Source organism: Pseudopodoces humilis, chromosome 13, assembly GCF_049639895.1.
Source record: "Pseudopodoces humilis isolate 2021_Gansu_Grassland_sample_001 chromosome 13, ASM4963989v1, whole genome shotgun sequence".
NCBI classification, from domain to species: Eukaryota; Metazoa; Chordata; class Aves; order Passeriformes; family Paridae; genus Pseudopodoces; species Pseudopodoces humilis.
This window is the reverse complement of record NC_142212.1, coordinates 17,370,629-17,382,689: the sequence shown is the minus strand read 5'-3', so window position 1 is coordinate 17,382,689 and position 12,061 is coordinate 17,370,629. Positions and strand designations below refer to the sequence as shown.

At 46.5% G+C, this 12,061-nt stretch overlaps 1 protein-coding gene across 1 annotated transcript; it reads left to right on the top strand.

Moving 5' to 3' along the window:
• The first annotated feature begins 4,242 nt into the window (after positions 1-4,242).
• Positions 4,243-11,873, top strand: PROK2 (prokineticin 2). The gene is made up of 3 exons (XM_005521979.3): positions 4,243-4,374; positions 7,905-8,030; positions 10,759-11,873. Exons 1-3 carry the CDS (start codon positions 4,279-4,281, stop codon positions 10,882-10,884), a joined length of 348 nt encoding a protein of 115 aa, XP_005522036.1. The 5' UTR covers positions 4,243-4,278; the 3' UTR covers positions 10,885-11,873.
• The last annotated feature ends 188 nt before the right edge of the window (positions 11,874-12,061 follow it).

Sequence of the window (12,061 nt, the reverse complement as noted above, 5' to 3'; positions counted from 1 at the left end):
AGAAATCAGTTTATTTGACGTCAGAAGAGACCAGGCATGAGCATGACGTGCGTGGATGCTGCTGCTCTCCTCCCCTGCATCCCATCCCAGGGCAGAAACGTGCTGACCTCTCAGCCAATGCTACAAGTTCCCACAAGCAGCAGCCCCATGGACATCTCCAAAGGCAATTCCAGTGTGAGAATTGCGTCTCACAGCCTGAATTGCCTCTCATTTTCTCCACATGATGCAAACCGCTGTCAGTGTGATCCAGCATCACACCAGGGGTGCCCAGACTTGCTAAGCCACTCACACCTCAGATCCCAGCTGGATTTTACAGTCACAGTGAGAGCTGCAGGTATGAAGCCTCCATTTCTCTGCCAGACTGCTGCTGGTAACTTGAGAAGGCACTGGCCAACTCCAGCCACATCAGAGAGAGAGGCAGGAGACTTAGAAGTCATTTACAGAAATATTTGCAACTCAAAAAAAGATAAATGGTCGTTGAGTAGATGCTGGGGACCCAAATTAATGTCAGCAGAAATGGTCTGTTCTGTCTCATGTACAGACCCCAAGAGAGAAGACAAATGATTGAGAAGAGGCTTGGGCTGTTTGTCTGTCAACCTTCACTGAACATTAGTTATTGGACTAAAGCAGAAATATTGGATGAAATAAGGACTACATCCCAACTCAGCTTAGAAATTTATTCTAAATTATTTGTTTGTTCGGGTTATTTCAGGCACTACAGGCAACTGATTTGAGGACTTTCATACCTTGGGTGAACTTTACACCTAGACTATACATTTATATATCTGATATAAATAAATACATTCTTCCTCTACAAGAGCCAGCAAATGTTCACCATTTTGCTGAATCAAGACCATTTTTGGGTATGCAGTGTGAAAGATTAAACAAATTAGATACTGTCATTATTAAGAGAGTTTTAAGATAAAAAGATAAATCCCCTGTCTCACATTACATTATTTTTCTCATTTCTTTTATGAGAAAATTATCTTTTTAGATAGCTGATATATTCACATTCTTAGTCTTCAAAATTCTGTAAACTCTGTAGTGCATTATCACTTGAATAGGCCAAATAATTACTTGAATGCCTACTCATAGATAGTCTTCAGTAAAACTGAGGCTTTGAGAAGAACCAGAGAGACCCACTGGAAGCTAAAAACAAGTATTTCACTCCAGATTCTTAATGCAGCTCAGGACTTTGTATGATCATTATCGCTCTGTGTCGAATCTAAAGTATTGTGATTAATTCAGAGTGATGTTCCCTAATCCTGATATTAGAAATTTTGTGGTGTTTAGTGGATTTGTGAAGGTGATCCGAAAATGGGGCTTTTGGGGTTCCCTCTTGGGAAGAAGCTGAACCCTTCTCAAGCACAGCCAGAGCTGGAGCTCCACCGAAGCCTTGCCCGGGGGTGGCTGCACTGGATCCTCCTGCTGGGTGCTCCCACGTGGGAGGAAAAATGTTCTGGGGTAGATTCTTTTTCACCAGGGTCATATCAGGAGTGTCTGGACCTTATTTAAGTGGAGGACTGGGAGTGGTCTCTGTGTTAATTGTGATAAAGCTGGAGAGGCTGGAGTGCTGTTTCTGCCCACTGCTGTCCCCAGGGGTCTTGCAGGGTGCTCTGGTCTTGTACCAGCAGAGACTGAAAGGATACAGCCAGAAATGTAACATATTTCAGAATGAATTTGTCCAGTGAGAAACCCAGCTATGCAAACAACCTTTCAAATGAAGAAAAGTAATATGAGGCTAGTCTTCAAAGTGGAGCAAAGAAATGAAATAAAACTTCTGAAACTCTGGTGTGTTCATGAGATGGGCACTGTGAGGATTTACACTTAAGACATGTTGTGGATTTTTACTACTTCTGCAGTAAAACAATTGTAATGACACTGAAATTCGGAACGTCATCTCCTGAACTTTCACCTTTTCTTTAAGAATAGGAATGATTTAGTCAGAATTAATTAATATTTCATTACAATTTTGTAATCACCTAAAGGCCACAGATGTCAAAGGTCTCTTCTGACAGCAAACCAGTTTTAGCACAAGTTGGTAGTAAGAATATTGGCATTAGGGTGGCTTCTAGTAAGGCTGTAGCATCCCCATTTTAATGTATAATGTTCCCCTTCTAAGCTCAGGACTGACAACTTTCCATAAACTATACTTTTTATGTCAGATGACTTTTACAAGAAATGACTGAGCCTACACAAACCTGCACAAAATTCTTCCCTTCCCCCTTATTATTTCTCCTCAATGCTGTAGTGTTTTTAGAGGATCAGGAGTTTTAGAGCTGAAAGTTATTATTTGTGTTTGAAAGTTATGGGCACCTGGAGATGGTGAAAATAATAATTCCGGGCTTATATTAATTTTTAGTTCCTAGGATACAAACAGAATTTAAAACAAGCTAATCCCTTCACCTGATTTAAACTGCCAGTGCTTTAGGCAGCAACATGAGTTTACAACAGCTAAGGATACATCCCAGTTATTTTTAATCCTTTCATGTCAAAATTGCCTTATCCCAATTTGCTTTTAAAGCATCCTCGGAGTAAAGCTCTATTTACCCAGCCCATATTTGTCTTGAGTGCACTTGTACAAAACAAACCTAAGCACCCAAAAAGGCCCTGTTTGTAATGAAAACACCTCCAGACAGACTGACCCCCTGAGGGGAGGCCACTGAGGAATCGATTTGACAGCTCCTGAGCAGGGCTGAACTGAGCAGGAGACACTCACTCTGCTCCTGCTCCCCTTCAGCCAAGGAACGAGGCTGGCTGAGGGCTCAGGGAAGTGAGAGCTCTGCAAAGGCTTTGCCTTCCTGGCTGGAACAAAAATATAAATTGAAAAGTCTGGGAAAAAAACTTGTGTGAACGGGACACGCTGGAGGAAGGGAGTAGAACAAAGGGTCCAGAGAGATGGAAATAGGAAGAGAGAAGCAGGAAAGGGGACAAAAAGGGAGTTAGGAGGGAGAAGAAAGGCAAAAAGAAGCATAAAGAGCTGGAAAAGTAAGGAAAATAGAGAAGAAAAGGAGTGAGAGAAGAAGGGAAGGAAATCCTGCATGTGTTTGTGATGTCCTCCTCCCACAGGGGACAGAGGCGCCCAAAGATACCACCATTAGTGGTTAGACCTTGGTTTGTACTGAATTTCAGTGCTGTGCAGGTAGAAACAGCTGCTCACAGAGACCATGAGATCATGGCCTGGCATTTGTGCTGGAAGGAGCCAGTGGGGCACTGCTTCTGGAATGGGGCTCTCTGCTCCTAGTGCTCCTTCTTCTCCATTCCCATGGATCTTTGGTGGGAACCAGCCCTGCTGTAGAAGAGAGAAGTTTTCCTCTGAGTGCCACAGGAGCCGGGAGGCTTCGGCAGAGGCAGGGATTACCTGTGGCAAGGAGGGGAGAACCACAGGAGAACAGGAATTCAAAAGGGTTCTGGGCTTCCAGCAGGAACTGGGGTTGGTCCAATTGGACTGTGGGGTACATTTGATGCTGCTCTGGCCCAGACAAGGTGAGCACAGCCTGCATGTCCCTCCCACGGCCATGCCCACAGCTCTGCCAGGTGTCAGCAGAGGCTGGGTTGAGGGCTACAGGTGGTTTCTGGTCACAGAGGGAGCAGGGGCAACACTGGGTCTGGGTCTGCTGCTGGCCAGGGGGCAGAGGGAACATAGGCACTGCTCCATGCTGGCTCCAGTGGCTGTGGGCTACTACTGCCCCACTGTGGGATGTGCTCTGACCTGCTGCGGAATTCCCTCATCCTGCTGCAGGATCTCCACAAGACCTGCTGTGTCCTGTCCCCGACTTGCTTCATGGTGTCCCCAATATGTTGTGGGATGTTTCCCCTCTAGCCTGCTGCTGGATACCTCCTTGATCTGCTGTGGGATGGCCATAGCCAGCCTTGGGACGATCCCCTAGACCTGCCGTGGGACATCCTCACACCTGACACAGGGCATACCCCAGCCAGCCCTGGCACGACCCCACCACACCCGCTGTGGGAAATCCTTCAGCCGCCCTGCGGGACGTTTCCCCCCGAGCCCTGGGATGTTCCCCAGAACTGCTGCGGGATGTTACCCCCTAAACCCAGGTCCCCCGGACCTGATAGGGGACATCTCCAAGATACCGGGGGATGTCCCCTGGGGCCCCCCCTCCAGTTTTCCCTCAGCGCGCACCTGGGCGCGGTGAGTGCGGGCGGCGCTGCCGGGCGGGGGTGACTCAGCCCCGCTTTATAACCCGGGCCGGGCCGAGCCCGGCTCCGCTGCGCCGCACCGCGCCCGCGGGGAGCGCCGGGGCTCGGCACCGCACCATGCGGAGCCTGCGCCCAGCCCCGCTGCCTCTGATGGTGCTGCTGGTGCTGCTGGTGCTGCTGCTGACCGCGGGGCACGGCGCCGTCATCACCGGGGTGAGCGCCGCCGCTCGGCACCGACGGCACCGACGGGACCCGGCACCGGGAGGGAAGGAGAGAGGGAGGGAGGGCTTGTTCGGGGCTTGTCCGGGGCTTGTTCACGGGGAGCGCTAGCGGGACTGGGGGAACCTGCCGGGATAAGGGGAGCGCTCTGCCGTGCCCGGGGCTGGCGGAGCTCTGCGGGAGCCGCGGTCTGTGCGCAGCCTCCGGTGCCAGCACGGAGCGGGGATGGATTGCCGGAGCTGGGCTCGGTGATAGCGAGGACGCGGGAGGGAAAGCAGCGGCAGGTGATGAGAGGTGACAGGGCTTGGGGGTCCGCTTGGGATAAGTGATACCGGACGTGGCATCTCTCTAGGGATGAGGGATGCTCGGAGCAGCGGGTCGGTCTGGATTAAGAGGTATCAGAGCCCGGGGGTCTCTCTGCCGTGAGTGATGCCAGCATATGTCAGTCCCTGCGGTGGGCAATGCTCGTGGGTCCCTGAGGTGAGGGGATGCCACACCGCGGGGTCTGCTCCTTTGGGGTGAGGGATGTCTGCACTGGCGGGGGGGCTGTCTCCAGTCTGGTCAGGAAGCGTGCAGAGATTCCTGCTGCTTTTCCAGCTCTGGAGCTGTCTCCCATCTCCCCCCATGCAACCCCAGTTCTCCCCAAACCTCTCTGAGAGGGTCTGGCTCAGGGCATTGCACTGCCCACTCCAGCCCCTCCGTGTACAGGGCAGAATTACAATCCTCGGAAAACGCTGTTTTCCTTCTTTTTTCTTCTTTGTCATTGACTGTGCTGCTTTTTCCCTTCAGTAGCAACCCCTTGCAAACAAGTCCCTCTTGTTGTTGTTGTTGTTTTTAAGCTCAAGATTTACTCTGGTTGTGAAAACACTTTTTTTTCCTAAAGACGTTATTTAACCCAAAGCGTTGCATCACTTTTAAGTAAAATAATTTTTGAAGTGTTTGCTTTGGATGAATAACTCAGCACTTACATTCCTCTGAGAGCTTACATGTCTTTTGTAACCATCAGAAGTTGCACTCACAGCAGTGGATTTCTCTGTGGCTGTCCAGGCTCTCTGTCTGGACCCCTGAAGTGCATGAAACAGCTCGTGGGCATTTTTCTGGAAGTCAGATCAGTTCCCAAGTCTGATTATTTTTTTAGAGCAGAGAATGTGAAGGAATTTTTTAATATTTGAGGATTTCAAGTTTCTTTTAAGTAGAAACATTCCCAGCAACAGAGGAGCAGTTTATCAGTTATTAGAGTTGAGGCTACACCTTTAAAGCATAATTAATCCATTAAATAAAGCAATTGTGAGGCACTGAATAATGGACCAATGACAAGGCTGATTCAAAAAGTAAAAATAGATTAGAACCAGCAAGTGTAACTTTTATTAACTATTGCAGAGCATTTCTACTTAAACCACTTTGATGCATTTTTGGCTTTTGATGAATGTGCAAATCTCAGATGAGAGCTGATGTAGGTGTTCCCCAACCTCCAAGCCTGCAAGGTACTTTTCCTTTGCAATTTAAGGACTTTTGAAAAATTTCCCTCGCTTCAGTGGTGGTTCTTGTGCTGACACCTGTTTCCTTTGCAGCTGGCATTTCACCTGAGACACATTCTTGGGCTGATTTTCCAGAAAACTGTGTTTAGATGAGGTGCTCATGTGGTGTTTGGGGAAATTTAGCAGTAGCAGCAGGAATTATACATTGCAGATAAGGTGTGGGCAGGAATGCTTGGGTTGAATATTTTCAAAACTTGTCATACATTTTTTGGAAAGGGAGCCTTTCAAGTTCTGTGTGTGTAAGTTTAGGAAGGAAATTGTTCAGCCTGGACATTCAAGACACTTGCTTGGTAGAACATACTTGGGTGGGTTTTTCAACTGAGTGGTGTTTCACCCCAGGACCAGTTCTACAGAGATGAATGGAGTTTGAGGTATATAACAGAAAAAAAAAGGAGTCAGGAGCTGACAGGTGAAAAATAGCAGAGCCTGTGGCTCCAGCTGAGCAGTGTGAACACCAGTGTGCTGGGACAGCCACTGGACCTGCATTTTTATTTGTGACTAGGGCAAAATAATATCATTAGAGTGCTTTTCTTTTCTTTTTTCTTTACTTTTTTTTTTTTTTTTTTTTGAGAGAGAGTTCAGAAAGTGAATAATATCTACCTGGCAGGCTTCAGTCATAGTTTTATGACCATATTAGTTTTAAAAGCAAATGCCCTGTGTTTGGGCTTACCTACAGCACAGAGCTCTGTGTTTAGGAGCTGTTTGGGTCACACACACTATTTAATAGTGATCCTAATGCAACAGCTTCTTCCAAAATTAGTGACTGATCTTTAAACGTGTGTTGTGATCTGGCTTCTGCTGGTCAGTGCAATATTTACCCATGGAGTACAGTCTAAAGTCATTCATCATGTAAATCCCAAGGTAAGATCAGTGAGTTTTTCCCTCGAGAGAATGTTTACTGTGATATGTGCCTTCCCCAGAGCTGTTATCATCATTTACTTATGTTTTTGAGTTTCCCATTTACGTAGTGCTGACCAGTGCCTTTGGTCTCTCACTGCTACTGTCAGATACCCAGAGCCCCAGTGAGTTAATCCAGTTTACATGGGTGTAATCAGAACCTTTAACTGATGGCATTTCTCCCTGGAGAAAGGAGACTGGTTTTTGCCTTAAATCTATTTAATATTTTGATTAAAAAGTAACTGAAGGATGTACAGTAACTTGTTTTCAAACCCTAATGTGTCAGCTGCTCTTCATAGTTTGTGGGTTTTAAAACATACCCACTAGTTTGTAATTTAGTTTTTTGCTTATCTAAGCTGTATTGGGTAAGTGGCTAAAATATTTTTTTGCCTCCCATGAAGGGGAATGCTACCACAGTAGCATTTTTTTTGGATGTGGATGCTTATGCAAAGCTTTTCTTAAGACCTCTTTTAGCTACATGTAATTCTAGATAAAAACCACAGAATCCATATTTAAACTTCTGGTTTAGCTACTTGGACTTCTCTAACAAAATTATCAGGCAGTCTTGCAAGGGCACTCACAACCATGATATTATTATATGAAGTTAGAAGGAATAGTTACCTAAAAGTCATTAAATTAATGGATGGTTTCCTATCTTAGCTCCTCCATAAGACTGGTTTGGTGACTCTTTTGGTGACAAGTTTAGTGTGGTTGGTCCCTGCTCCTGCCTGAGCTCACTTGTGCACCAGTCTGGGAGCTGGGAAAGCGTGTGGCACATGCCATGGTCTATCAGTGCTCAGAAGCTGGGACTGTAAATCACTGACAGTCCTGGGTTTGGCCCAGAGCAGCTCTGCCTGTGGTCCTGGCTTTAAACAACCTGGTCTCAACTCCAAAATGTGCCAGGAGCCTGCACGCTCCAATCCATGGGAGACACGAGTATTGCACACCAGCTTTAAATCTTATTATTCAGCCTTAATGAGCCATGATAACTTAGGGGTGCCAGAGGCAGCTCCTGAGCACCTGATCTGTCCTATTTCTGGACTACATTTATTATTCATTTAATTTGCTTAATGCTGTGTTGATCTCCAGGCCTGTGACCGAGACCAGCAGTGTGGAGGTGGGATGTGCTGCGCCGTCAGCCTGTGGATCCGCAGCCTGAGGATGTGCACCCCGATGGGAAACCTGGGAGACGAGTGCCACCCCTTGAGCCACAGAGTGAGTACCTCAGAGGGGGGATGTGGGGCTGGAGGAATGTCCTGAGCTGTACATCACACGGCATAAAACCTGTACGTGGTGGGAAGGCAGGGAAACTTCCCGTTCCTTACGATATCCAACCATCGGCGTCTGTATGGGAGCAGCAGTGAAGGCACCTACGTAAGGAAGTGCATTACTGTCAGAATTATGCTGAGGAGAAGCAGAGGATGAAAGCACTACACGCTCCCCAGATTGTTTTCTTATTAGTTTGTTGTTGCTGCTTTGTTTTGTTACGTGATCTGAAGCAGCGTTAACAGCTCCCAAACCCAGCCCTGCCAATCCTCACTGGAGTGAGCAGGAACACAGCAAGTGCCACTGACCCCAGTGGCAGTGGACAAGATCCTGTCACAGGCATAGAGATGTCACAAGTTGGTGCTGGGACCCCTGGTGCATTGATAAAGTGTTGACACACATTTGGACTTGAGAGAAGTCCCCACAGGCTCTCTTTGTTTCCATTCTACCTATTAATTTCAAATATAAACACACACTGTATTATTAATACAATGATTTTAACAAGTGCATTAATTTAAGGCTATGTAATGATGTATTTGTCATGCAGTATGAATAAAGGTGCTTCTTTAAAACACAAAAGATTGAAGGGGATGTTACCAGAGAGCTTGAGAACCTGGTGGTCTTCAGAGCCATCCTCAGGGAAGAGCACAGCCCAAGAGTCACCATAAGTGGAAGACATGAGGCAATAAATTCAGACCATAAATGTGCAGCTAGTTAGCTGCCTCTCTCACTGTTTCATCCAAGACCTGGCTCCTCAGCTCAGTATCTACAGTTTATTTTCTCAGTTTTAGGAAGTTTTAGGCTCTATTTTATTGCAGTTAAATTTTTAAAACTTCTGCTCTGATATTGGGGACCAAATTGTCATTTTTACTATGTGATGTAGCAGGTTTTTCTTGTAAGGGCTCTTTCCATTACCAGGAATTAGGATAAGAAAAATTGTCTTCTAGAAGGTTTTATGAGCTTATTGTTATTGGGCAATAATTTAAACTGTCTGATATATTTCAAGTTGATTGCCTGCCTAATTACAATCAGAGAAGATGCCTGTCCACTCCAGACTTAGTCACTGATGTTTATAAGCTTTATGAGGTTAATTTTAGATTTTTGATTCCTCACCCCACTGATCTTCCTGAGAAACACAAAGCAAATTGATTTACTGTAGCAGGTGAAATGAGGTTTTTTTAAGGATGGAGAGATTGCTCAGTGGTTCCTCTCTTGTAAAGAATTGTGCAGGGAGCAGCTGGGTGCCCTGATCACCAAAACCTCTCATTTACCTGCAGGAGAGGTCAAAAGCAGGCATGGCCATGGCACCTTGGGGACATCCAGAGGAGCCAGGAGATAACTGGGGGAGATGGCTGGCAGCTGGGGTTCCACCTTCTACTTTCCTTCTCAACAACTAGATGGTGATGGACTGATGCCATTAGCATCAGTCCCAGCTGGAATTTCCAGGCTGGGTCTGAGGCAGGGCCAGGCAGGGGAGATTCCCACTGAAAGGAACATTTCCTTGCAGCAAGTGGGATGTTTTTAATAAATCACCTGAGCTCTTGGAAGGCTGAGAGCTCAGCTTTGGGTTTTGCTGCAGTGTTGTGTGTGGGCACCCGAAGGGGTCATTCCCATGGGGAGTCCCCAGCACGAGTGGTTGTTTCCTGTCTGCTCACACTGGAGTGCCATGGGGAAACCCATGACATCCCTTGCCCTGGGGCTGCTCTTCAGGTGGTGCTGGCCCAGGGCACTGCAGGGGATGTGAGCCCTCTGCCCACCTCCTGCACCCAACAGGGTGGCACTGGAGTCAGGCTGGTGCTTGGCACCACGTGTGGAGGACTGCGTGGGACTTTCTTAAAGACAAAATTTGTATGCTGACACAAGAAAATCTTGGAATATTAAAATTTTAGGCTTCAACCCCACAGAAATCTGGAAGTGAGGGAATTAGGGTTGGTAGGGCTGCCTGGCTCATAGCAGTGGCTTTTTACCTCTGTGCCTCCTTTGCTGCATCCAGGGGATGCTCTGAGTGTGCTGCCAGCCTGCAGCACCACAGCTCCCAGACACTTCCCATGGGGCTGTCCTGCTTGGCTCCTGGAAGAGACAGAGCTTGTGACCAAGTTGTTGAAGAGTGTCAGTGCATGTGCATGTCATGGCACAATTAAATTTGTCTAATGTACTCCATATGTGCTCCCTGCAGCACAATGTGGCTGGAGGAGGGTGGGATGAAATGAGAAACCTCTGCCCTGTGGTGAAAAAGATCCTGCTCAAAGGGAGGTCAGGCAAGGTGACCTCCAGAGGTCCCTTCCAGCCTGATTACCACGGGATCCTGAGGTCCTGCCCTGTGCCATGTGATGGGGCAGGACTTGGGACACGCAGAAAACCCTGCACAGTGGCACCACAAAACGTGATGTAAAAGGCCAGAGTAGTTTCACAACAAACTCCTTTATGAAACAGGAGTAAGTGGAGAAGATGTGTCATCACAGATGTAGATTTACACAGCAACACAACTGTTAACGTCCTGCTCTTAACCCTGGCTGGACCAGGATGGGTGTACAGCGGGGCTGCCTTTGCCATCTGCTCTGTGCTGGGGGCCTCTGGCTGTGAATGGGCAGCATTCCCCACATCCCCATTATTCCTCCCACTTTGTGCCCCAGTGCCGTGGTTGTCCCAGTCACTGATGTCCCTGCTTTGTCCCCAGGTGCCCTTCTCCGGGCGGCGGACGCACCACACCTGCCCGTGCCTGCCGGGCCTGGCCTGCCTGCGGACTCCTCACAGCAGGTTCAGGTGCTTACCGGACTTCAGAAAAGAAGATGTCTTTTTTTAGCAGGAACTGCTCTGCGCTAGAAAGAGCCACTCAGTATTTTCGTTCTCTAGTTATTGTGACAAAAAACAAAGGGTCCTTGCCAGGGGAAACCCTTCACCAACATCGGCTGGAGATGAGACGCTGCTGCTGCGGCCAAGGTTTTCAGGAGGGACTCGCAGTGGAGGATGCTTTCATTTTGGGGTAGCCAAACAACATCTACTAGAGCAAAACTCTTTCTGAGGGCAGGGGCTTGACCATTCCTGAATAATTTTGTGAGCTTCATGGTTCTGGTTTAACCCCAGAATGAAAACATCCAAATTTATTGCCAATTTTTGAAAAAATTGGCCACATCTTTACACTTGGGAATACCTGAATTGAACTGAGAGTTGGATAACTGCATAGTGTGAAGCATATGACAATTTTGTCAAAAGAACTGTATTTATGTTGCATTTCGTATCTTTATTAATATAATTTTATTTGTAAGTTAGGCTCACCTCTAGGGTAAAGGTTTAACCAATAGATGTAGTTGTTACACTTTTAAAAAGTGACAGGTGGAACCAAAGCATTTCAGTATTCAGAGCATTAAAAGATTTTGTTATTTTAGTATTCTAAGATGAGAAGTTGTTTTTACTTGAATTGGTGTAAAACTACCTGATCATCTCAAACTATGTATTAAGATGTAGTTTCTATTAAAGAAAGAAGGAACACTGAAGTTAATTGTAATAGGCTGCCTGACTTCTTGTATATGTATCAAATTTGCTGTGCAAAAATTCTGTATCAGAAAAATGGCAGTGTATGATTTGATTTATTTTAATATTATAGCATTATTTTGTCATTGTGGTTTTTCATTTTTATTCAGTGTAATCTTTTATCCCACGTTTGATTCACTCAAGCTATCAGAGCTCCTTATGCATAGCTTAGCAAAAGATTACATGCCTCTGTCTGCTTCTTGGGAAACCTGGAGTTTACAAGGTATGAACTCCTCAATCAAGCTGCAGTTTCAGAATTTGGAGGAATCTTGGTGTAAATAATAGGAGAGGTTTTCCTCGGCTTGTGCCTCAAAGGATCAACTTTAGCCCAACAAACATAAGATTTGTGGGTTTTCTATGAAACACTGTGTGATTTCATATTTACTTGTCAGTCTCCAGAGCTGGAATAGCTTGTGTGAGAGTCACATGTTCCTTGCTCTTCTCAGACA

Excerpts from the sequence above, each read along its gene's own strand:
- PROK2 (XM_005521979.3), top strand. The coding sequence starts at position 4,279 with ATGCGGAGCCTGCGCCCAGCCCCGCTGCCTCTGATGGTGCTGCTGGTG. Across the intron at positions 4,375-7,904 it reads ACGGCGCCGTCATCACCGGG|GCCTGTGACCGAGACCAGCA; the intron begins GTGAGCGCCGCC and ends GTTGATCTCCAG. Across the intron at positions 8,031-10,758 it reads GCCACCCCTTGAGCCACAGA|GTGCCCTTCTCCGGGCGGCG; the intron begins GTGAGTACCTCA and ends CTTTGTCCCCAG.